Below are 25647 nucleotides of genomic sequence, written 5' to 3'. Positions count from 1 at the left end.
GGTATAGAAAATGGATAGATGTTTCCTCACTTCACACTGTGCTAATAATAAGCATCACTTTTACACATATTGCTTTAAAGAGAGTGAATTTGGCTGTTGTGGTGACTTCATCAAGGTGTCAGCATTATTTTGCACAGACGGGCAACCTGTCGCAGACACTGTTTATTACCACAATACATTTACCACAGAAACACATAACAGGTGCCACAGGTGAGCAAGGCGACTCCGGTAGCTAATTGCGGGCAAATCCTTTTGTGTTATGTGTCCAGGGGCCTTCCCTTAAGAGCATCCATCAGTGTTTTTTCCTCCATTGCGCCTTCCTCCAGGGAGTCCCGCCTCGACCCCCCCCCCCTTTACCGCCTCCCTCCCTTGTTGCACAACCCTCACTCGGCAGACCTGGCAGGAGAGAATTAGCACCGGCCCAAATCTGCTAATTATTTCTTTCTTTCTGTATCAATTATTTGTTCATAACATCGCCCTCCCTGCTTTCCGTGCGGGGTCTCAAGACACCTGATAAAGCCTCAGTAGCGCCTACACACACACACTTGTTCACACACATGAAAGCCACCTATTTATTCATTCATTGTTGTTTTTTTTTTTTTTTTTGACCAACAACTGTTTGCTGCAGACTCCCTCACTTTATGTTGCATGCACGCACGCATCACATATGTGCTGTACATACACACTTCCTCAAAGGTACACATCCAGCGAGCTGCCTCCCACTGTGCTCCATTCAAAGCCTCAGAGGCACTAATTATTAGAGTAATGGTTGTGCGAGGGTGGGTTCAAGGGGGGATTGCGTGGGTGTGTGCACGTTAGAAGCTGTTCTCACATCTGTCACTCTGTTAAATTAGCCTACTTAGACAAGCCGAGGAGGCCAGAGTGGAGAGACTCTGGAGTACATTTTGTGATGTGCACTATTAGAGAGACAGTTTTCTGTCATGTTACATGTGACATGTGACACGCCCTAATTTTATTTATAGTATTTAGTTTGTGTACCCCTTTAAAGTTGCACAACAACCTCAGAGGTCGAACTGTCATTATGCAACGTGAACGTTTTTAAATTTTGATGCCGTGACACAAGAGTCCCAGTGACGGCAAAAAAACAATAGTGTGACAATAGCCATAGAACCAGACACCACAACGTAACGATAGTGTCGCAACGGAAATGGTTTACTCATCTCTGTCCTGGCTGCTCAGTACAAATGACCAAATCCACAATAATATAGCCTCAGTAATGAAACCCAAGTGGAAAGTGCGCCTCAAAGTCAGCTGGTTTTTTTAGTCTCTAAAGAGAAATGTTCATCGGGTGCTAATTTTAAATAGTACATTCTTAAATTCGACATTTGCAGCTCCAATGTCTTGCTACCATATCTTCATTCAGTTCATGGCTTGCCAGCTGTAGTTTTTCTTTAAAGGTATGACCGAACAAAACATTTGGAAAGAAACCTGAATAGTATTTGAATGCAGACAGTAATCCTGTTTTTTTTAACTAAATACTGTATTGGGGAGAGCTACTCTGTTCCATATCATGCAACAATGATGGATTACTGTCCTTTCTTAAACTTTGAATTATCTGTGTTGTCTGCATTGCTGTATTTCCGATATTGCATCACAGAGAGCGCTAGATTACATAGGTTTACACCATCAAAGTATTAGCGACGTCCTCCAGGCGAGCTGCACAGATGCTTCGTGATTAAGCATCCTTAAGTGATTTTTCATAGCTAGTTTCATTTACTCGTGTTTTAAATGTGCTTTGGTTAAGCCCATTGGCCTCTTATGTCAACATGCTGCTGAGGAGATGGCATTAAATGGATTTAGGGCGGGGATGTGCGATTCTGTCTGTTTGGATATGGTGGGGGTCATGCACATGCTTGAACATGCTTAAAGTTTAGTTTTGTGCTTGCAGGTGTGAATGTATGGCACTGTATAGCATGTGTTAATTTTTGCATACAGTATGTGAAACATGGCTGTACTCCTTAACTGTACACAAGCATGGGGGCGGGGGGGATCAGGATTGGTCTGGACTATAATGCCAAATCAACCACCTGGTCCCACATTGAGCCATGGCCTGGTCTCATATCCTCGCCTTCATTTGGGAATGAATGGGATTAATCCTAATCCCGTTTATAGACACCCATAGAGATCAATGCAAAACTGAATTTAACTCTGATTTGCCTTTAATCTATCACAAAGATGCTTAATATTGCATTAACTGTTGTGTCTAAAATCCAGTGTGTGGCTCATAACTTTATTTTATGATGGATTTTAAGCCTTGAACCCATTTTGACAAATGCCTCATAATCCAACTTCAGCAGAGGGACAGACTGATAGCAGCGCCTCCACTGACCTGATTTATGTTCATTTTTCTTCATTTTTAAGCATTTTCCCCCTTTTTCCTTGTGAATATGTTCGTATTAATTTAGAACAGACGATTTATTTGAAGTGTAATCATAGCACTACGCTTGCATGTAGACACACACACACACACAGACCGTGGTTAATTGTCGGTTAGATTTCCAAATCTCGGGGTGCAGTCTTACTCGTTCAACTCAAAGCAGCATATCTGAGAGACATGTGTTACAACCCCCCCCTCCCTTCTTTTCCGTTTAATTGGTTTCATAAACAGATTAATTTGAAGGAGGGGGGGGTCTTAATTGCTAATCAGCATTTCCATGTGGCTCCTGAAGAGTTGAACAGGATCGAGTGTGTTTTCACACACACAAAAAAAAAAAAAGAAATAAGGCCTTCAAGCTTGTCGAATTCTGAGCGGAACGGAAAAGAGGGGAGAAGGGAGAACACAGGGAGCAGCAGAGAGGGAAAGAGGACACAAAGTAGGAAGGAAGCCAGGAATACAAATCGGAATGAGGCAAAGTGGTAAACATGGATGCTATACAGACAAAAGTATTCAAACTCATTTAATCAGTCAGGCTTGGCCTCATTACCTTTTATTTAGCCGTGAATTGTAATTCTTCATTTTTGCAAGACATGTCACTTTATATACTGTTTTGTAAAAGTCTGATAGCCTTCTGTTAAGTTTGAATAATCCTCCATTTTGGCAGTGGTTCATTCAGCAGAGCATAAAAAAATATATTTAATGCATTTAACTTGCTGCTCTCCAGCTGGTGCTGCTGCTTTAAAAAACTAAGCAAACAGAGCCGCTTCCAGCTCACGCAAGCCCCTCCCCTTTCAGGATGAAGATCACAGTCGTCCCTCCTTTGTTGTGCTTAAGTGATTCAGTATTTACTGTATTAATTGAATATTTTTGTAGGTATAGCATAGAAAATCCATTCATAACTTTGTACATATGATTTTTGCCATTATTAGAGCCCCGTAGACATGAAATAACACCCCACAGTCACCATTACATTCTTATTATTAATTGTTTGTAACACTTAGGCTTGAAGACCTCACAAATCCACAAAACGTCCCGCAGTCACGCTCCAGACTGTTGTAGAAAGTCGTCCCCAGAGTAATGGAAGCTGTCGTAGCCACAAGGAAGAACACCACCACATTTTACTCGTCACTTCCTGTCAGTGGAATGACCATGTCCCCGTGCTTTTCTCCATACTGTGTATACATCCATACTGTTATATTACCGTCTTTGCATCATACCCTCAAGCATCCCTTCATTACATTTAATGTGAAATGTGTCCGTGTTCCTTTGGCAGCGGTGCTGAGCGACAGGCTCATTCTGCTGTCCTGCCTAAAGCAGAGCCAAGTCGCTGCGGTTTTCCTCGGCAAAAAGAACCAGGACTCCCAGGAGGCTGGCAGGGACACAGACAAACTCTCAGCTTCTGAAATAAAGGTACAGTGCAACACACAAACACACAAACACACACACATACCAGTGGTGTGTCATCAGGGCCAGCAAAGCCTTCTCTGCTAGCCTAAACACTGCAGAAGCACTGACCTACATTTACGATTGAATTCTAGTATGTGTTCCATGAAACTGTATTGATGTATTCCCAATGGTCTATTATCTTTATTTCATAGGGTGTCTCTTGGCTGCACTTCTTCTAGTACGTTTGTGTGTGTGTGTGTTTTTCCCAACCAGATTTCAGCTGCTGTGTGTTGCCATGTCAATATAATCTGCCCATGGTATTCAGAATCAGTGCTGGTGGATGTCACTGAAACCAGAGGTCCCCAAACACTGTGCCTCGGTCCTTTAGTGAAGCCAAACCAGAATGCAGGAAACTTTCAGACACAATGGTTTTTTTACTTTTTTTTTTTTTTTTACTATTTTTTACTTATTAAAAAATACAAATTAATTTGTAAATAACTGCATGAAATTTTATTCAAATGCATATCAATTTTGGAAATATGGTCCATTGTTTTATTCAAATAATATTTTTAATATATATTCTTATTCGTAGGTCCTCAATGGGACCATAGTTGAATTTTAGTGTCACTTTTGGTGTTATAGTGTGTTTAAGTGTTATATATATGTACATTATATACATATACATTTACATACATATACATTTGATACCAAATTGAAGGAGAAAGCTTAGCAGCACATGAGCATAGCAGTATCTAAAGTATTAGTGCCAAGATACTCCTTTTGGCGCATCCTGGATGCATCTTTAGTGAGGTAACTTTCAGTTTTTATGATACAACCTCACCTAGATGACCCCCTGCCTAGGTGATCATGATGTCTGGGAATCTCAGCTGTCACCCAAGGTCACTCTCGGACATGCCCATCATTCTTCTGAAGCTGTCTCAGTCCACCTCAGCACATACGGTACCTCCTCCTGGATCAGTCTTTGCTTCTCCCTTACACTTTACTGTAGCTAGATTTTGACAAACTCAGTAGCCACTGGGCATCCCACCAGGATGCCGTGCATTCGCTCATTCTGTGACATCCTGGTTGACCCTCCTTTTGTCCTGTTTGGACCTACACCTGCTGGGGAGGCCTTGGTGTTCACGGACTCTCTGTAGAGCAGGACTTCTCTGGCTCAGGTCACCTTGAACTCCTCTGCCAGACTGCGCTGAATGGAAGCTGCAGCTTGGTGTTTTGCTGGAAGAATGCAATGCTGCTAAAGCTCCGCGGCAGGCCCAGCCACCTGCCTGGAACTGGCTAATCTCTCTTTCAAAACCCTCCACAATGATGATCGGGACTTCATAGACTAGCAGTGACCACAGAAGACGAGGCAGGAGGCCATGCTTTTTTCCACATTCAGCAGCCACCTATCAAAGTCATCACTGAGTGTCTCCCATTGGGAAGCAGAACTGGTCAGTCACTTCTCCTTTCTTCATGAATAAGGACCTGGACTTTGCGGATGTGAAGCTAATTTTTGTCCCTATTATGAGCTGTTCAAGACCTTTTTAGAGAAGCAACCTGCATCCGGGCACAGATGTTGTCTATAATGTGAGATCATCCATACATGCTTTAATTTTCTTCTCTGTGATGAGGTCTCAGCTATGGGCCATCTCCACCAGCTTTGGTATCGGCACGCTCGAGCCACAGCCAGGCTAGTTCTAGTTCTGGTGCCGTGCATATGCTTATATACACTACGCTCAGACCTCAAGATCTATTCTGGTACTCCATTGCGGCCTGTTGCTGATGCTCTTTGGCTTTCTTGAGGGTGGGTTCCTTGATGTTAAACAGGATGTTGGGTTCAGAGGCGGAGAGCTTGCTCTCTCATGCCATTGCTGTAGGTGTAACTGAGGTAGCGGTTGAGTTGACCACTGCCTTTCTCTTGCAGCAACCAGAAATGACTCAATACGTTGCTGCAGACATCAGCATCCAAAGGAGGAGCCTTGGTAGCATGTAAACTGTTTTGAAATTGTTCTATAATGAATTTATATGCCAGTGCAGATATCATGATATATTTCGTTATCACAGGAGGTTGCAATGTACGCAATATGCAATACAGATTTTAGGCCATATCACCCATCTTAATGGCAAATTACACAAATCTGATGAAATTATGACATTTCATTATAATGAAATTGTCTTTCATCAAGCAGGGACACTTGAGCTTCACTGCTGATGATAGTAGTAGTACTTTTGTCCATCTTTGCTGTTACAATGCTAGCTGGTGACCGACAATGACATCATCACATCACTGCCACACCCTTGTGTGTGTCCAGATGTGTGTGCACACGCATGGGTGTGTGTGTGTTTTTTTAAGCAGCAGCTACCTTGCACAGTGCTTGCAATGTATGTGTGCACATTTACTACCCCCCCCCCCAACTCACAGTAACCGTAGATACATGCATCGCTTGCCCTGGTCCAGTGGGCTAAGCTGGAAGGGGAACGAGGGAGGGGGGGGGCTACAAGGAGAGGCTCAGCTAATCCGGCCCACAGAAAAGTGGTTTCTGATTATTGCTGACCAGCAAACGCAACAAAATATAAAAATATATTTATCTAGGAAGAGATGAGAGGGCATGCAGGGGCTAGATATATAGTACGTTATTAACACAGTGGGGTTTTTTTCCCCCCCATTTCAGCTGTCAGTGATCCACCATTCAGCTTTTTTGGGCAGCACTTTATACCCTTTCCCTCTATCATTTCCATTCATCCCTCTATATCCTCCTGGGAACCAACCTATTCATTTGTGTCCTCTGTAGTACACATGTGTTTTTGGTGTACAGTTGTCCCTTGTTTATCACAGTTAATTAGTTTCAGACCTGACCGTGATAAGTGAATTTTCTCTAAGTAGTAGTCAATATTAATAAAGTCAATATTTTCATAGTTAACACTACCTTTCTAAATGTGAACATTATTAGAGCCCTGTAGACATGAAATAGTCACGTTCATACTCCTATTATTCAATGTTCTTGATCATTAGTTAATTAATATTTTTTTGAAAATACACAAAATAGTGAGGGAGTGATATTCGAACCGCGGTATTGCGAGGGACGACTGTATTACATTGCTCACATACAATTTGCCGTTTCACAAAGCTTATTTAATCCTACCCCTCATCTGTTTCACAGCTATTGCAATGTACATAGTGTTATTTTTCATTCATTCATTTATTTTCTACAGCTTATTCTCACGAGGGTCGCGGGGGTGCTGGAGCCTATCCCAGCTGTCTTCGGGCGAGAGGCGGGGTACACTCTGGACTAGTTGCCAGCCAATCACAGGGCACATATAGACAAACAACCATTCACACTCACACAGAGTCAGTGATGGTAATAAGGAGAAGTCCTGAGTTGGCGATCACAAAATGGTATGAAGCCAGTGATGATGGAGAAATATCCTGAAGATGTCTGCACCAGATGGTCAAAGAAAGACAAAGTCCAGGTCCTGGCGGTCATGGCAGGAAAGTAAACGGAGATGGTTGGATATCTGGGCAGATATAGAGGTGGATGGTCATTGCATGGATGTGAAGAGACAGAAATACCGTACCTTAACTAATGTGGACGTGTTGTAAGAAAAAACATTTTGCAGCTGTACAAATAGCAAATACAAATAGCACTGATGTTTGAATCTAAATAATGAGAATCATTCCAACTACAGAAATGAGTGAATAGTGTATGTTGCAATGTCTGCCCCTATCTTCTGTCTCAGCATCTTGTACCTTTTACTTCTTTCCTCACTCAGGTGAAATGTGTGGAACTATCAGGGTGGGCACATGGGCCCCACCAAGGCCTGGCTGTCAACCGCTTGCAGGACTTGGCACTGTGCTGGTGGAGGTGTAGTGAGCAAGATGAGGAGCACTTGCCCTGGACCCCTGCAAACGTGCACAGGAACAATCTGGTCCTGTTGAGCTGCTCACCCTCGGAGGGTCTCCAGGTATAGCACTCATTCCATTTCCTTTTTTTTGACTGGTCTGATACTTGAGAAGTAAGATCTGTTGAGTTTTAGGATTTCATCATGTTTGACCAATCAATCAAAAATGTCACCCGCTTGACACAGGCCATTGTCCTATAGGGTATAACGAGCATTCAACTAACGAAGTAGGCGATTTTTACCAGTGATGGCCAGCATTATCAAGAAATGATTTGTTTTAAAAATGACTTGTTGGGTGATGTTATGCAACTTTTTAAATTACTCTAAGATGGAATTTGCTTCGGTTATGTGATAAATACATTTTTCTTTTCAATACATTATTTTATTTTCATGACAGTATGGTCATGTTTTCTAATGTATCGTCTGCTCTTAACTATTTCATTAATTAAATTACATGTTTATTTTGATTACTTCGCAATCTTTGCGTTCTATCATGTACATTTATAAAGTACAAAAGTGTTTGGTTTCAACTGAACCATTCAACATTGGGAATTGTCCCTTGGGCATAAGAACACAGAACTTGCCATTTAAAAAAAAAAAAAAAAAAAAGAAAGAAATTGTAACATAAAAAGGTATCGGTTCAGTTTTTGTGTTTGAAGTTGTTTACATGTGTTTTCGTGAAGTGTTAGTATATATAGTGGCATATCTGCCAGGGATTACTGAAAGAATATGTGTGCTATATGGAAATAGGGTCTGCAGTGTATCTCCAACTGTATTCATCAACAGTCAATGAATGATATGCATTCATTTGTGCAGTCTGCAAGAAATTTGTTTACATTTCCCAACCAAATAACTATCTCCTTTCAAAGTCATTGGTGCTCTTATTCGTATGCTTAAAACGTACATTCAAAACCCACAAGCAGCGGTGCTGTTTGGCGTGCAGACCCGTGATTGTGGGGGATGGGATTTGTGTATGGCGTGTTAGTCACCTATAGGGTGGCACCTCTCCTGGATGCACCTCCGCGCTTCACCGTGTTGAATCCGCAGGAGGCAAGCCGGCGGCGCGGCGTGAAGAACGCCCACACGGCATACACAGTCGAGAACTCACATTTACGTACGTGCTCCTTTTAAGCACATCCTCCTGGCCTCTGGCAAGATCCCCTCCCCGAGAGCCAATTGGCCTGACGCCGAAAAACACATGAAAGATCCCAAATTACCGATCAGGAGCTTAACTCCGCTCCGCCCGTCATGTACCTTGTTAAGCGTATGCAAAATATTCACCTCATGGAGGCAGTTTGCAAGAGGGAGGAATGATGAGCGTTACCAATCAACAAATTCATGGTGGGGGGGGACATGAATATTGAAATAATCAAAACAGATGTTTTGCTTTGCTTTTTTAGAACCTTCTGCACGTTTATCGTTTATCACACTCCTTCACCTAGAGTATTTTCTCTCACACAGCACCCCTTCCACCCCCCCCCTCCAACACCTACACCCGTTGCGTTCTCTTCAGAGCAGCATCGTGCTCTAATGAAAGCGTTTGTTGTCACCGTTCAGATGCGGGGTGTGAAATTAAGCGAGCAGTTTACGTGAGAGCCGTGGCGGGAATCAAACGGCGGGCGCCACATTGCGAGACGCCAGCTACTTCAATCACTTCAAGCTCATGTGTATGTTCCTTTTGTTCACCTCGCTATCTGCCGCACTAAGCCAATTTTCTAGCCAGTCTCTCGGTATTTGTAAAGTCTGATTTCTTCCCCTATGTGGTCTTAATTCATATGCCCCCCCTCCACACACACACACACATGATGCTGATAAAGTGGAGCCATGGCATACTGAGGGGGTGCAAAAAAAAAACAAAAAACACATAGACAGTTTGTTTTTACGCAGCCTGTTAACATATTTAATGCTACTTCATGCTTCTTAACATCAACACACACGCACACACACACAGTTTGCTGGCATTTATTATTCTTAATGAAATGTAAACACCACGTGAATGTTTTCTTGCTTGCATGTGTGGGTGTGTGTGTGTGTGTGTGTGTGTATGTATTTTATTCCCTCCCCGCTGCGCATGACGATCCTGTTATCTGTCACCAAACAGTTTTTCCGCACTTGTTTGATCTGTATTTTCCTTTTTTAATTACTATTTACTTTGGCATTGCGCTGCTCGGCGTTTTGTAGCTGGTAAAGCAAGAAACACTCTAAAAAGATTGTCCACCTTATTAAATGGAAACCATTCGTTTCAACATTCTGCCGGGTATTTTAATCAATGCTTGATTGCTTAAAACACTATATTGGAAGCATAAAATGTAAATGTCGATATAAAAAGCTGCATTATGCAGAGAGTTCAGGCGGTAAAAAGCACTAGAAATTTAGTATTTCAAAGCATGAAATGCTTTGGTGCTGAATGTAAAGTGCAGAATTTACCCCCGAGCTTCACTGCTTTTTAGACAAAAAAAAAAAATCTGCTTTTGCAGTTTTGGCTTTATTCGCAATGTCTCGACAATTATGTTCAGTGGCAGCAATTACGGTATTTAAGGTGTGTGGAATATTTTGGCAGGTAATCCTGCTGTGACTCACATCACTGCTTCAACTGCTAACCCTAATTCACCTAAAACTTCCCGTTCTCATCCCCCACCCCTCCTGAACACCCCTCCTTCGCCACCTTCCCCACCCATCCCATCATCCCTTGACTCTCCTCCGAGTCCCTCCATCTCTCCAGTCGTCTCTTCCCCGTCTTTCTCTGCTCCGTGAGCTGGAAAATTGGCTTCAAAAGGCCACTGCTGTGAACAAGGGCCAGCCACACAGTTGGGCCCGTCCGCTTTATCTTTCACGCCACGGAGGGGAAAAAAAATGTGCCAGAGAGTGAGGGAGTGAGAGAGAGAGAGAGAGAGCGGGGGTGTGGGGGGAATAGGGAAGAATAGTTTTGACCAGTCACTGAAACCAATAACCAGGAGAAAGCTACTTAGCGGGGGCCTCTCTGTCTGTCTGCCTGCCTGCCTGTGTTTCCCTGCTGTCTTTGGATCTCTCTCTTTCTCTCGCTGCACCTACTTCCTCTTTGCCTTTCACCCTCTCTCACACGTTACACCCGCTTCCTGTCTCTTTGAATTCCCACTTTCTCATCTGTCTGTCTGACTCGCACTTTCTCTCAGTTTGGTACTCACAGATGCTCTTGACCTTGTTTTCCCAGCTCTCATTCCAGTTAAATGAGCTCTGCTTCTTCCACCTTCTTTTCAGACATTTTGAACTGTGCGAGTGTAAACATGTGATGTTCTTTAATGTAACCTGTTAAGCGTGTTCGAAACAAATATTACCATAACGTAGCACACAGAACATTGTGTAACTTAAAGGAGAAGGCAGAGAATAGAGGCCAACATCCTCTGGGAATAAAGACATCATCTGCCACTTTACTCATAAACAACAGGCTGTCAATCAGGGAAGCTAATGATAAGCGCTTCTGTTCAACTCAAGGTCAAGCATCTTCTCCCTGAACAGGCAGGGGCTGGGCGTCAAACTGGGAGCCTGGAAAAAAGCCTTCCTCACTATGAGAAGCATACAATTTGACAACCGCTGCTCAAATCCAGAATACAGAATCAGTTGCACCTGGATTATAATCAGCTGGATGGTGCAGGTACAGGTGGGGCTCTTGATAAAAACGCCCACCAGGAACCGGGAGCATTGCTGGCTTGACGGTGTCTACGGACGTGTGCAGTCACTAACGGAGCTTTTCAGGAGGGATTTCACAGCACCAAAGCCTCTATCAGAGCCTCGCATTGACCGTGGCAGCTTTGGCTAAATGAGCCCATTTCATTCCGCCATGTAGACAGAAAGAAGGATCGTCTGCTCGCCTTGCTCTCTTTCCACAAAGCTGCCCGTTTTTTTTTTTTTTTTGGCACGTATTGCCAAAAAAGCGAATTGGACGGGAGGAAGGGAGTTTATTTTGCCTGCACATGGTCTATGCCGGGATGACTGTCCTCCTGAATTTTTTTTTCCTGCTCTCAATAATCCCTCAGAGCATGCTCCTGCTGCTCCCTGGGGGGTGGGCGCTGTGTGTGTTTATTTCAGATGTCTGGAAAAAGCGGGGCTCGGTGCATGTCTGGACTTGGGGTATACCAGAGAAGGGTGACCCACTGGATGGTTTATCAATGATAACACATCAAAGACGAGGGAGTGTGAAGTAATCCATCTCTGCTTCATTGCTGACTCCTGATACCTTGAAGCTCCATGTTCTAGTAGTGCATCCTAGTGCATCCAGTTTAATTTGATTAATTTTATTTCTGACACATACGGTGTCATAAACCATTGGAGGATGGCCCAGGATATGTTGTGGTTTCTTACAAGCATGCATTACTTATCTACATAAATTTTGGTGTGTATTATATACTTTTTCATTCATTCATTCATTTTGGGCGAGAGGCAGGGTACACCCTGGACTGGTCGCCAGCCAATCACAGGGCACATATAAACAAACAACCATTCACACTCACATTCATGCTTATTGACAATTTGGAGTCGCTAATTAACCTAGCATGTTTTTGGAATGTGGAAGGAAACCGGAGTACCCGGAGAAAACCCACACATGCACTGGAAGTACATGCAAACTCCACACAGAGATGGCCAAGGGTGGAATTGAACCCTGGTCTCCTAGCTGTGAGGTCTGCGCGCGAACCACTCGACCGTTGTGCCGCCGTGTTAAATACAATTCATTCATTTTCTACCGCTTATCCTCACGAGGGTCGCGGGGGTGCTGGAGCCTATCCCAGCTGTCTTCGGGCGAGAGGCGGGGTACACCCTGGACTGGTGGCCAGCCAGTCACAGGGCACATATAGACAAACAACCATTCACACTCACATTCATACCTATGGACAATTTGGAGTCGCCAATTAACCTAGCATGTTTTTGGAATGTGGAAGGAAACTGGAGTTATTAAATACAATGATATAATAATAATTTACTAAACATATCTGGTACTGTCTGTCTCAGTGTTCTGATGAGGGCGGTCCCCTTATTTCTTCAGGTCCTCAGCTCATCCCAGACAGAAGGTGACCTCCTAGACTGCAGCTTCAGTCAGCTTCAGTCCTACCACCTGCTGACGGTAGAAGCACCTGCTGGACCCCAAGCATCCAAAGAGGGCTCCTGGGCTAAATCGTCTGTGTTTGAATGTCCGAGAGGACGACTGCACCGCTTGTCTGTCACTCGCATCCCACTACCATCACATCCCATATCCTGCTCACGTCATCCCAATGAAAGGATACTCCTCCTGGGTCTTAGTGACGCCTCCGTGGTCCTCTACGACCAGCGACTGAGCGTCTCACTTTTGGCCTCCTGCCTCATGCCACCCACTCTCCTGGCCTGGCATCCTGCTGGAGCAATGGCCGTGGCGGGGGCTGTTCAGGGTGACCTGATGTGCTTTGATGTGGGCCTGGCACCCCTGAAGATGGGGCTGGTGGCAGAAGAGGTGTCTCCGACATCTACGCTACAATTGGCCCAACATCTGCGCTGCACTGGGGGCCTGCAGAGACTACAGTGGGCAACAGGTCCAGAAGGTGGCGATGAGGGTGCTGATACGCTCATGCTGGCCTTTCACGGAGGACCATTAGCTTCCTTAAGATTCCGAGTGGGTATGTTAAATATATTCCTTTCGTTTATGTACTCTCACTGTTGTGGCTCTGACTCTGTTACACTGCCACGGGACGTTAATTTGACGATGGGCGTCAAGGTGAGCAGGAGTCGCTCTCTCAGAGGTCACTCGATAATCGTCCTGGGGCAAAAGCGCCCCCTCCCTGCAGGTGCATTCTCTGGGATGCAGTTTTCCGATAAACTGTTGACGGTGGCTCTGCACTCCCTCGGGTCCCCCAGATAAAGTTTGCCAATCAAAAATGTTCCGTAGCGTATCCACACTTATAGTATACACAGACTACACAACACAGTCTTTGTGACTTTGGAAAGACGGAGCAACCGTGCATCCTTGCTATGTGCTGTTCAAGTTGGGGAACTGGGGGCGGTGTGTGGGGGTGTTTTGGGCGAGGTAGGTAGAAGATGGTGTGGTGTTGTCTGCATGCATGAGGAAAGGGGGAGGGTGTCTTCTAACAATGGCGTCCCCCTCCTCTGATCGTGTGCCAAGGTTTTGATGAAGGAAGCTACTGCACGTCTTTTTCTCCATGATAATTCCCCTGCCCCCCTCCTTCCCCACAAACAGACACACACGTTTATTCTTCTATTGCTTGGCTTCTACACACACACACAAACACGTACTGTATATATACAACCCCCCCCAAACTCATTTGTTTGTTTGCTCGCACTCCTTTTCTGTGTTGACTCTTTTCACAAGTCTCGCTACATGACAGAGTGAAGAAAGACTTGGCCAAGCTCCAACTTCTCTCTCTCTCGCTCTCTCTCGCTTTAATTCCATAAGAGGCAGCACCCCCACCACCCCCTGCCTGCACTGAGATATCTCATCTGGGCACACACGTTGGCCAAAACTGGGTCTGCACCATGCAGCTCTATTCTATGAAAGAAGAGCAGGGAAAATACCATTTATGTCCGCAAATGAGAGCTGAGTGACGTCCAATTATATAACTCCAGTGTCCAGTGGTGCTAATCACTCCAATAGACTTGAATACGTTCTTCACAACCAAACCCACTTTTTGTGCTTCACTTTTGTTGCGATTTGCATGAAATCAGTTGACACAATTATTAATTGGCGTTATTTTTTTGTGCCCATGTGTATACAAACACCAGAAGAAATTAAATTGAATAATCAAATTGGATTTTAAGACTGTTTTGGGACAGAATTGAGAATGATCTGTTGTTTTTTTTCCCAGTTGGAGGAGACCCCCTATAAACACACACACACACACACACACACACAGTGCAGCAGATGTATTTACACACATTAGCACACTCTGTAGGGGATTTGAGCTTTGCTAATTGCAAGCTTGTCATTTTAATTGCCCCATCACACACACAAGCATACGCAAATGATCTGCACACACTTCCTTCATTAATTTGAAAGTCATGTCCAGTTCTGCTGGTGCTGATTACTTGCACAGTCCACCACTGTGACCTTTTATTGGTTGCGCATTTTATGCTTGGTAATAGATGAGCATCCCTACCTATGAAACATCCCTCCATCTATTTTCTATGCCGCTTATCCTCACTAGGGTCGTGGGAGTACGCTGGAGCTTATCCCAGCTGATTTCAGGATTAACCAATTTACCTAACATGCATGTTTTTGGAATGTGGGAGGAAACCGGAGTACCCGGAAAAAAAACACGCACAGGAGAACATGCAAACTCCACACAGAGATGGGCCACTCGGCCACCATGCGGTAATTAGGATTTAAATAAAAATAAATAAATACTATAATATACTATAAATATACTATAAAATATAATACTATAAAATACTAAATATACATCTTCAGAAAATCTTTTTTTATAACGTGTTTTGTTTATTCACATTTCCATGAAATAAACTTCAATCTCAATGTGTCAGGGGCCCTGAATGGGGGCCAGCTGGGCACAGGGGAGCTTCTCCAGCAGCGGCTGCGTTGTGGTCAGGTCCGAGAGGCCCTTGGCATCCTGGAGGCCATGGACTGGAGCATCATGGGACAGGAGTGCTTCCGAGGCCTGAGCTCCATCATCAACCACCTATTGAGGCTCCCGCTGGATACACAGACCGAAGGTGAGTTACTAATCAGTCAGTACATTATTTATACATTATTTGAATTATTTGTCACTTCCAATTATACTTATAGAACATGTAGTATAATGCACCTTTGATTCATTTACGTAGATTTTTACTGTTTTTTTTTGTTTTTGTTTTGTATGCAGCACAACTGGAAGCTGCATTGGGAGCTTTTTATGCCCCGTCTACACCTCTGCCTGGTAATGTTACGTTGGACTACAAGGAGCCAATCAGCCGATACGCACGTCGTTTTTTCCACCACCTTCTCAGGTAACACATGATCCTCCATTGCAATGCAACAATGCTTTTTTTCACATTTTTAACATGTGAAAACGCTGGATAACTTTGGGTCTTTTAAAGGACTTGGAAGACTGAATATGTCACATGTCAAACTGTAAAATAAAGTTAATCCTTGTTGCATGTTCTTAAACCTTTTATTTTGTGTCTTCCATGTATTTTTAGTGCATAACATATCAAATCAAATGTATTTATAAACCAGCGTCATCTACCACAACTGTAAGGTGCGAGGAGGTCTTAAAGTGCATTATGAAATTGTTTTAAGATTTAAATTATAACTAGCAGGAACTCGCCTTCTAAAGTATTGCAAGACACCAAAAATCCAGAAGTGGCATCCAAAAAAATACTTCTCATAAAATGACGTTTTAACTCTTGTCCTGCTCATGATGGATATTTCAATCATCCTCACTCCAAAGGTACCATCCGTGCACCTGTTTCATGCTCACATCTGTCACAAGAACCTTTTGAAACGTCCGCTCGACTGAAATAGACGCTGTTGTTCACGCACTCGGCCACTAACGTCTCCACCACTGTTTGGCATCCCTTCTTTTCGCTTCTCTTATCACCTACCTGCATTCTTTCTCTCTCAATCAACATCAACCGAGAAAACACCCCCTCCCAGACCATCTCATCATGTTTGTTTGTTCCAAAGCAGGCTCCGCACTGAAGGAACAACTTTAGCTTTTTTTGTACCTGCTTACTATTTGTTTGATGCATCTAAATTTACATTCAAATTGTATTTTTGCTACTTGAAGACAAATTTTTAATGATCTCACTTCCTTGCCATTTTGTGTGCAGACATCAGCGCTTTGAGAAGGCCTTCCTCCTGGCTGTAGATTTACAAGCCAAAGATCTTTTCATGGTGAGTGATATAAATTACAATTTTGATGTAATAAAAAAAAATGTGCTGATAGAAGGTGATATGGGGACTGGCAGTATGTAAAAATTAAACAAAAGCATTCAATACAATATAATTACAATATTTTAAATAACTAGAATGGTATGGAATCAGAGTGTCACTTTTGAACTGGGTTAAAAGCTACTTAGCAAACAGGAAGTAATATGTGAAGGTAGGGGCATATCATTTTCTATGTCGCTTAATCCTCATTAGGGTCGCGGGGGTATGTTGGAGCCTATCCTAGCTGACTTTGGGTGAGAGGTGGGGTACACCCTGGACTGGTCGCCAGCCAATCACAGGGCACATATAGACAAACAACCATTCACACTCACATTCATACCTATGGACAATTTACAGTCACCAATTGATCTAATATGCATATTTATGGAATGTAGGAGGCCGCCTGAATATCTGGAGAAACCCTACACACGCACGGAAAGAACATGCAAACTCCACACAAAGATATCCAATGGAGATTCAAACCCAGATCGTCCAGATCTCCTGACTGTGTGACCAAGAATATACATCTTCTTGCTTAAATATATCTTGTGGCGTACCCCAGGGGTCAATACTGGGACCAAAACTGCTCACCCTGTACATGAATGACATCTGGAAAGTTCCAAAAGACCTAAAGCTGATATTTGCAGATAATACTACTGCATTTGGCTGCATGGCGTGCGACTGGTTTGTGCGCAGGCCCCACAGCAATGACACCCAAGTTCAATTCCACCCTCCGCCATCTCTGTGTGGAGTTTGCATGTTCTCCCCGTACATGCGTGGGTTTTCTCCGGGGACTCCGGCTTGAATGAATGTAAATGGTTGGCGACCAGTCCAGTGTGTACCCTGCCTCTCGCCCGAAGACAGCTGGGATAGGCTCCAGCACCCCCGCAACCCCTGTGAGGATAACAGGTAGAAAATGAATGAATGAACTACTGCATTTCTCCCTTCCAACCCTCTATATATTGATTAAGGCCGACATGCCTTTCTATGATGCTATAGAAAATCTATAATCCTCCCCCCATTTAATTAGTTGTGAGAAACAAATGAAATGTAATGAAACAAAAGTAACCAATAATGCACAGTAACACAATAATTTTGCGGTGTAATCACTGTCACAAACTACACAACTGCCTGGAACATGTTCCAATTGTTATTTAAATATTAAATATAAAATATATTTTGTGCTTTCCAACACCTGTCCAAGGAAAGCGATGCAGTCCACATCCGCTGTGTCTGAGATATAATAATGTAACACAATTAAGCCCAGGTCAGGGCCACCTGAGTTTCATATGTTGAGCACTGAAGTTCACACACTCCAAAGAGGCTCCACTTTTGAGTATTGTACCACCTCTTTTAGCAGTCCATTCACCCTTCTAACCTTGTTACTCGCATTTGCATTTGACTTGTAACCCATTCAAGTGTTAGGGAGCAGGTGTGATGGCCGTCTTTTCAACGGCCTCGGCTCGCCTCTTGCTCCGCTCGTCCTCTTTTCTTTACTCCACTCCATGCTGAAACGCTCCTCCATGTGTCTGACCCGACCACCCGCCCCCTTTTATTTTTATCCAGCGGGGCCCCTTTTGCTCTGAAACACTTAATACGGACCAGAGAGGAGAAGTTGCAATGAAAAGGTGACGTCGAGGCTGCATGCAGACCTTGAAAGGGTGCAGGGAAGAGGGTGTTGCGGAAGTAAGGGGTGGGGGGGTGTCATATGCAGCGGAAAACTATCCGGAGATTGAAAAAAAAAAAAAACAGGCAAATGTAAGGATCAAAATTAAAAACCATAGGGTACAGTGGATCTTCGACTTGTCATGATCCAATGATTTTTAGCCCGCCAAAAATGTGTACAGTACCATTCATTTGTGTTTTTTTTTAATAATCCAACAGTACAAGCTATGTAAATGAAGTGCTCTTATTTTTCTCTGTGTGACATTCATTTATTTGCAGTAAAAAGGTGATGCTAAAAACAATGCTAGATCGAATGGGCAGCGTTGCATCATTTCGAAAGAGTCAAAAACAACACTGACATTTCACCCTGCACTCTAATTAGGCTGTTATGTTACTTTAACTTGCCACTCGGCTGGTGGGGCTGGGGGTGGGTAGAGTGTGGAGGTTAATGAGGGCAACCCCCCGTCCTTGGCCTCAACTCTTTTCTAACGTCCAACTTGCCGGCACAACTCAATAACGCATCATCGACTCGCTTAGATCCACACACTCCTCGCAGATAACTTTTCTCCAACTACACAGCGTGATATGTGATATTACAACCCCGCCACCCCCCTCACCCTTACCACGATCTGCACCCCCCCCTTCCCCAGACCCCATTGTTTCCTAGCTCACAATGGAGGTCCTCTCGGTCTTTCACCAAAAGAAGAAACCTTTTGTTAAAATGAAACACTTTAATGTTGGCCCAAATTGAAGGGGAGGAGTATTCCAGGTGGGGGGGTGGGGGGGTTATGGGGGTGGATACCAGTGACCGAGGTGGAGTGGTGTTCGTGAGGGGAGGGGGGGCGTTACCAGGAGTCATTTACAGTTTTTTTTTTTTTGGTCATAATTGCCGCTGTTCTGTGGCTGCCTAATTAGCCTTTGATAATGAGTTGATAAAAATAAGCAATTAGGTCATTCATAAGCCAAAATGATGACAAGTTTTTTTTCCCTCCTCCACCCCCTTTTCGCCCCTCCTGCTCTTACTGGGTCGTTAGCGCTTGATACAGCTTGTTAATTAAATCAAATTGTGTGATAGCAGAATCTGATGCCAGCTCATTTGTTTCCCAACGGGCCCGCTTGTGCTGGTTCTCGTGGCAAACACGTGCAGGAAGAGACGGGTTCCCGCACTATCTCCCTGCCCAATCTGACGCCAGGCTTGCTGGTGCTGATGGAAGTATCACACGTCTTCACCATTAAGCTGTCTTTTGTCTCTTAGATGAGTAATTAGCATTATGAAAAAGTCCTTAACGGCTATCTGATAGAGGTGCTAGTCAAACACTAGGCTGCTAGTAACAGGTGTGTGTGTGTGTGTGTGTGTGTGTGTGTGTGTGTGTGTGTGTGTGTGCGTGTGCGTGTGCCTGCTCAGCACATGTGCTCATGTCCAGGGATTACCGCCTGCGTTAATTAGTCAAGTGTATTTTCTCATTTGCAGACTTTTGCCTGCTTGTCAGCGTTTGCTGTGTGTGTGCACCAACACAGGATAAAAGTCCGCCAAAGAGCTTTTACACACGCGTGCTAGAATTGAATGCGTCATATTTATTTACCAGCAAAAACAGACTCAAAATGAGGCTGACAAAATACTACTTTCTCAATTTAATTTGTGTAAAAGTTAAAAAAAAGTCATATGAGGATTTCAGGTGTCAAGCTCAACAATGATGAAAGTACATTTTTGGGTGTTATGTAATGAATTTAATAGGATTTCATTAAAAAAAACTGTATGCACCTCCTGTACATATACAGGAAACTAAGCAATTATTTGTTATGTAGTGTCAATAAAGTAGAACAAAATGGACCTGCACTTTTTATAGAGATCAGAAATTGAAGGAGTTACCGCCCCCCCACCTCAATTTGAATTTAATAAAATTGACAGCAAGCGCTGACACCAGAACAAGAGTTGAGATGACGTCTGATAGCAGTCAAATCGAAGTTAAAGGCTTAAATCCCATAACAAGAGCAAATCCTCATTGTGTGTGCACACGTGTTGTGATCCCGTTTGACAGAGAACCCGCAGCCAATGTTAATGTGCTGTAAGCGCCACCGTGTGCCAGTTAACCTAATCCGTCATTTATTTGGAACCAACCCAAATATCAGTCAATATTGGGCTTTTAGCCTCGACCCCCACCCCCCCCCCTCCCCGCTGCAAAAATGGCCCACTAAAAAACAGGCCTCTTTATCAGTACGGTTAGCTGGCGCGCTGCAACCCCTAAAGCTCTTGTATAAATAAGATTAGTGTTGCGTTTGAACGCGGGGAAATAAGAGGTGTAATATCTGATGGTTTTATGCACAGTATTACTGTTATCCCCGCTTAGTTGCGTTGATACTCTTCTCTTCTCTCAGTCTCCCGCTAGTTTGTCTCTCCCTCTTTTCACATTTTGCTCATTGTTTTCTTCTTTTCGCTCGTTCTCTTTCTCTTGCTGGGTCCATCTCTCCACATCCAGACGGCTTTACGAGCGGCTAAGCTGGAATAAAGTGCTCCGCGTAAAATGTTCATATTGTCTTGTCGTGAATGTCATCCAATATTTGTTCCTGCTGCGTGCGCACACACACACACACACACACACACACATACACACACACTTTCATTAAAACTACTCGTTTACTCCCCCCGCCTAAAGTGTTGTCATCAATTAGGGATCCTCTCTTATGTCTAATTGAGGGGTGCCATCTTTGCGCTCACTTCAGTCCCGGAAGCTGATTTAGTCGCTTCTTTTGAGGCCATCTTCTCGTCGGCCATTTTCACATTTCCCCTCCAACCGGTTGCCTCAGAGGGCAGACACAGCACTGTAATTACCCAATCTGCTCCCATTCATACTTTTTCAATTTCGCCACCTCTCGTGCTCCCATTCCCTTACGCTCACCAGCCTCCGTTCCCCTCTGCTTCTCATCTCTTGTGGAAACTAGCAGCTCTCCTCCTCCTCTCCTCCCCCTCCCGGGGGGTACAAAAGCTGGCCTACAATATGGGGGTATTAGGGCAGAGTGCAGACCCAGCTGGGGGCTGCCTTTAGCCAGCTGAGGGTTATCCACGGCGAGCCCTAAGTCACAGTGCTCTTGTCCTGTGATGTCGCTGAAGCGGAAGGTTCTCCTCAACATGCAGGAGCCTTTGATGGGCCCTCAGGCCCTGCACCCGGCCCGCGGAGGCCCCCGCCACTCGCAGGAGCCCCTCTGTGGGGGCCAGGATGTGATTCACTCTCACCTCAAGTCACGTTAGGAGGGTTTCCATTCAGTCTCGCTTCTGTTGGAAAAGATGTGCATGTGCGAAGGGATGCTTTTTGTGTACCGCATATATCCGCTATCCGCTACAATCATCTGTTATCACAATTATCTGTTTGCTAAATACAAGGATGAAGAGTCTTGAACCAGTCATGATGTGCTATATATATCACTATGGTACAGTTACTATGGTACACATTATGTCATTGTATGGTCATATCACCTTGTACTTCGGTACGGGACAAAAAATTACAAAATTAAAAAAAATAAAAATTAACTCCGTAACTGTATTACGGAAAGCAGGAAGTGAACGAATGTAACGGTTACTGATTGTAAATATACCAGATGGAGGGGTAGGCTTATAGCAGATAGAAATAAGTTTATCTATAACAAGTAGGGGAAATCACTTTGTGGTAAGCAATTTGATGTGCAATTACGATAATTACATCAAAATTACTTCGGTATGTGACAAAAATAAAAAATAATAAAATAAAGAAACTTAAACTATATTAGGAAAGCAGGAAGTGAACAAATGTAACGGTTACTGATTGTACATGTACCAGATGGAGGGGTAGGATTTAATAAGCTTTGCTTCTTCCTACTCCTTTTGGACATGTGGAACTGTGAACTGATTATGTGATGCATTCAATTGTAATCTGATGCATGTTCAGATAAAATAAAACCGTTACCATAATTCTACACTTTACATGGCCGCCAATTTCTATAGTTGGTCAACTCTCTGACCTCCAGTTCCTTTGCATTAGAGCAACTCTTTATGATGTGTCTCTATTTATTTATATTGAGAGCAATCATTTGAAAATTACAGGTGGAGCTGTGATTCTTTGTCATTTTTATTTCCCGTGTGGTCATGAAGTGGGTATCTGTAAATGTTTTTGGTATGGTCCTAATTAAAATTAGGATTATTCTTGGAGGAACTGTAGGTACAGTATTTCTGAATATTTACAAATTGGCCCTAACTGTGCTCTAAGTCAGCTGAGGGCTTGACTGTGCCTTGACGCCTTTTTATTTACCAACCATTGCAACTCTCATGGGACAGTTTTAATCTCATTTATTTAACCAGTGCTTTAGTTTTTCCCGTTAAAATGAATAAGATGAATTGACCTCAGGTGCCTGTTGTTTCCTCGAGGGCCTCAAACACCAGTGTGGTGCGTCGTGTTCATTGATGAATGGTACGGCAGCCTTGAAAAGTAATCAGCCTCCCGCTGGCATCGTTTAGCAGCGTGCGCTGCCTTCATGGCTGTTTTTGGGCTCAAAGAGGGGACACAGAGACTTTCCAACAGGCAGCTGTGCTAATACGCTCGGCTGGATGTGTTTCTGTGTAAAGAGAGGAAAGCGGCGTCTCGCTCCCTCGCCTCCTCTCCCACTTTTGAAATGTGACAGATAACATCCCGCCACAGTTCAAAACCACAGAGATGTAGGGGTGCACGGGGGTAGTTTGGGAAGGGAGGGAGGTTTGAGGTGCAAGCAGGCTGATTTCAAAGTTTTTTTTTTTTTTTTTTTTTTCTTTTCTACAGGAACCGACATTTCATCCAACCGTTGCTCTGTCTGATGTCGGGCTTCAAACATCTCATTTTTCATTTCATCTGTTTCCTCTTTCTCCCGCCAAAATATCCCGCCACCCCCCCCTCTAAAAGAACTACTGTATTGTCACTGTCGCCTAGATTCATTTTAGATTAACGTTTCTTTCTTTCTTGCTTTACCTTCAAAGGACCTCCATTATGTTGCCCGCGATAAGGGTGAGGTGGTGCTAGCGGAGGTGGCCAAGGGGAAGGCCTGTGAAATGGAGGCGCGGACCCTCGGAGTCGACGGTGAGGAAATAATCACGATGATTAACCCAAAAGACACTGAAGGTGACTTGCTTCCCCTCCACACACACTTCTCCTTTATATCTAAAACATCCACATTTAAAGGCCTCATCTAAAGACGAGCGTTGCATTTTCATGCTCGTTTAATATCAAGTAAGATCATGTTGGACGAGTGAAATTAATTCAAACTCCTTGATCATTATGGCACACAAAGCCAAACGGACAGTGTGACAATCTCATAAAGACACTTATCAAGCAGAATTAACCATTTGTTGGTTTTGTTTGATATTTAGTCCCAATTTGTGATTAAAAAAAATCTAATTCCAGCCTGATTAAATGCATTTAAGACACCAAATGGCTTTAGAGACCTTTTTTTTTTTTGTCACGACTTCAGGCTGTGCTGCTGCTCTTTGACAAACACTCCTGAGAGCACATACCAGAGGGGATCAAGGCAACTTGCTGATTACACACTCACAATTCCTCACTGAGGCTTGTGTGGCCGACGGCCCAGCCGACGCCACTCAACGTTTGCGTGGAAACTAGATGAACATGTCTGATGAGTCCTTCATCGTTGCTTAAAATGCAGCAGAGGGCTGAGAGAGTGTGAGAACAAGGAGGCCAAAATGAGGCGCGAGAGGTATTTAACTTCTGCGGCATAAGGTCATACACCTACGGGCCACATGCTGCTCAACGAATTAAAATGAGTATTTTTTTTTTTGTGTGTGTGTGTGTGTAACTGTGAGGCCAGTTTGCGTGAGGTTTCTCTTTCTTCCCTAATGTGATGCTCAACACGCGCCCTCATTCTGCTTGTAAGCCTCTTAATTGTCTCCTCCGTGATTTGTCTCCATCACCTGCAGCACGTCCTATCCTTGGACAAACAACAGTGTATTTGGAAGGAGGGAGGACAAGAGGGGGAGGTGATTTTTGTTTGGAAGGAAAGTTAGCGTGCATCTTTGTAGAGGTTCTGCATCATAGGGACAATTATATTGGGACGTTGAAGAAGGTGATAACATACAGAGTCTTTTAGTTGTCTCTGAATCTTAAATCTTCATATCAGAAAAAAGCATTTTGGACAACTCTATGCTCCAACCTTGAGTGTAGAAGCACTAGAATGGAGATGGTAAAGAAAGCCTTCTCAGAAGAGTACCCCGCCTCTCGCCTGAAGACAGCTGGGATAGGCTCCAGCACCCCAGCGCGACCCTCGTGAGGATAAGCGGTCAAAAAAACGTCAAAAAACATGATGAACATGTTTGATGAACCAAACATGCTGAAATGACAAAACTTGTCGGAACCTACTCTTACGGAGCGTGAATGGAAGCTAGCGGGGTTAGCTTAGTTTAGCATGCTAGTGCGGTTGTGTGTGTGAGCGACACAGGATAGATGGCAAAATATTATCACCGTATTGTGTTTTACGTCTTTAATGAAAGAAGTGTTTTACAACGATGACAACGTACAGGTTCTGAGTGCCAACAGACGGGAAGCACGTTTATTCACCGTGCTTGTCTTACAGGCATTCTCAACACACTTCTGAAAGTCATGAAAGTAGTTGAATTGTTTGTGTATACCCAATACTCATTTGTAATGTGCATGTGCGAGCTATGCTATAATATACTTTGGTCACCTGTACTGTAATTGGACCATTCAGATCTTCCAAATTCCCCAGATATATATGCACTGAGTCTTGGGTGTGTCAATATTGTCCACATGCAGTGGGCATGTCCTGTGTGACATGCAACGTAGCTGAATCCTGAATGATGCAGTAATTTACAGTGAAATGTTATAAAAGGCAGTTTGCCTGTACAGTACAACATCCTGCTCGTCTCTATAACAAATGATGGGTGACCTTTTACCACACCAAACTCTTTGTTCAAACAACACACATGTTCTGTGCAAACACACCCATACTCACCTAGCACATTTAATTTACCCTCTTATGTTCTCCTTGTTCCACTACCACATCATTGACTACTATACTAATCCTATATTGACCTGGATATTATGAATATAAGAAGCAACCTTTATCCACAAGCAATAAAAATACTTTATTCCTGTTTACATGTAAATTAGCATATTGCCATTACTGTCGGTATCATATTGTGGCTAATCAGTTTTGTGTCCGTAAGTGAGGGATGTCATAAGTTCGGCCCAGGGGCCAAAAATTAAACAAAAACCAGGAAAAATAGAGCAAAAGCTTTAATATTGCTCTTAATAATAACACAAAGCTCTGTCTTTTTTGTGTATACTATACATTAAAATATCTTATATTAAAACAAATTTTATTAGATTTTTCAGTATGTGGCCCTTTTTTGTCATGGCATGGTACGTTTCTTGATCTCTCG

General features: G+C 43.6%; 1 protein-coding gene across 9 annotated transcripts in view; it reads left to right on the top strand.

Moving 5' to 3' along the window:
• The window catches only part of wdpcp (WD repeat containing planar cell polarity effector), a 77528-nt gene that overhangs the window by 43480 nt on the left and 8401 nt on the right, over positions 1-25647 (top strand). For 8 of the 9 annotated variants that reach the window (XM_078787278.1, XM_078787279.1, XM_058058182.2 and 5 more), the window contains 7 exons: positions 3672-3808; positions 7556-7747; positions 12702-13305; positions 15182-15370; positions 15520-15643; positions 16469-16532; positions 23212-23353. In XM_078787278.1, coding sequence (XP_078643404.1) covers positions 3672-3808; positions 7556-7747; positions 12702-13305; positions 15182-15370; positions 15520-15643; positions 16469-16532; positions 23212-23353 — 1452 coding nt within the window. The remainder of the gene's footprint in view (positions 1-3671; positions 3809-7555; positions 7748-12701; positions 13306-15181; positions 15371-15519; positions 15644-16468; positions 16533-23211; positions 23354-25647) is intronic. The other variant, XM_078787280.1, reaches the window with a different exon arrangement.

This window comes from Doryrhamphus excisus, linkage group LG20 (assembly GCF_037039965.1).
Source record: "Doryrhamphus excisus strain RoL-2023G ecotype Guam linkage group LG20, RoL_Dexc_Guam_v1.1, whole genome shotgun sequence".
NCBI lineage: Eukaryota > Metazoa > Chordata > Actinopteri > Syngnathiformes > Syngnathidae > Doryrhamphus > Doryrhamphus excisus.
The sequence above is the reverse complement of the archived record's forward strand: the minus strand, read 5'-3'. Positions and strand labels throughout refer to the sequence as shown.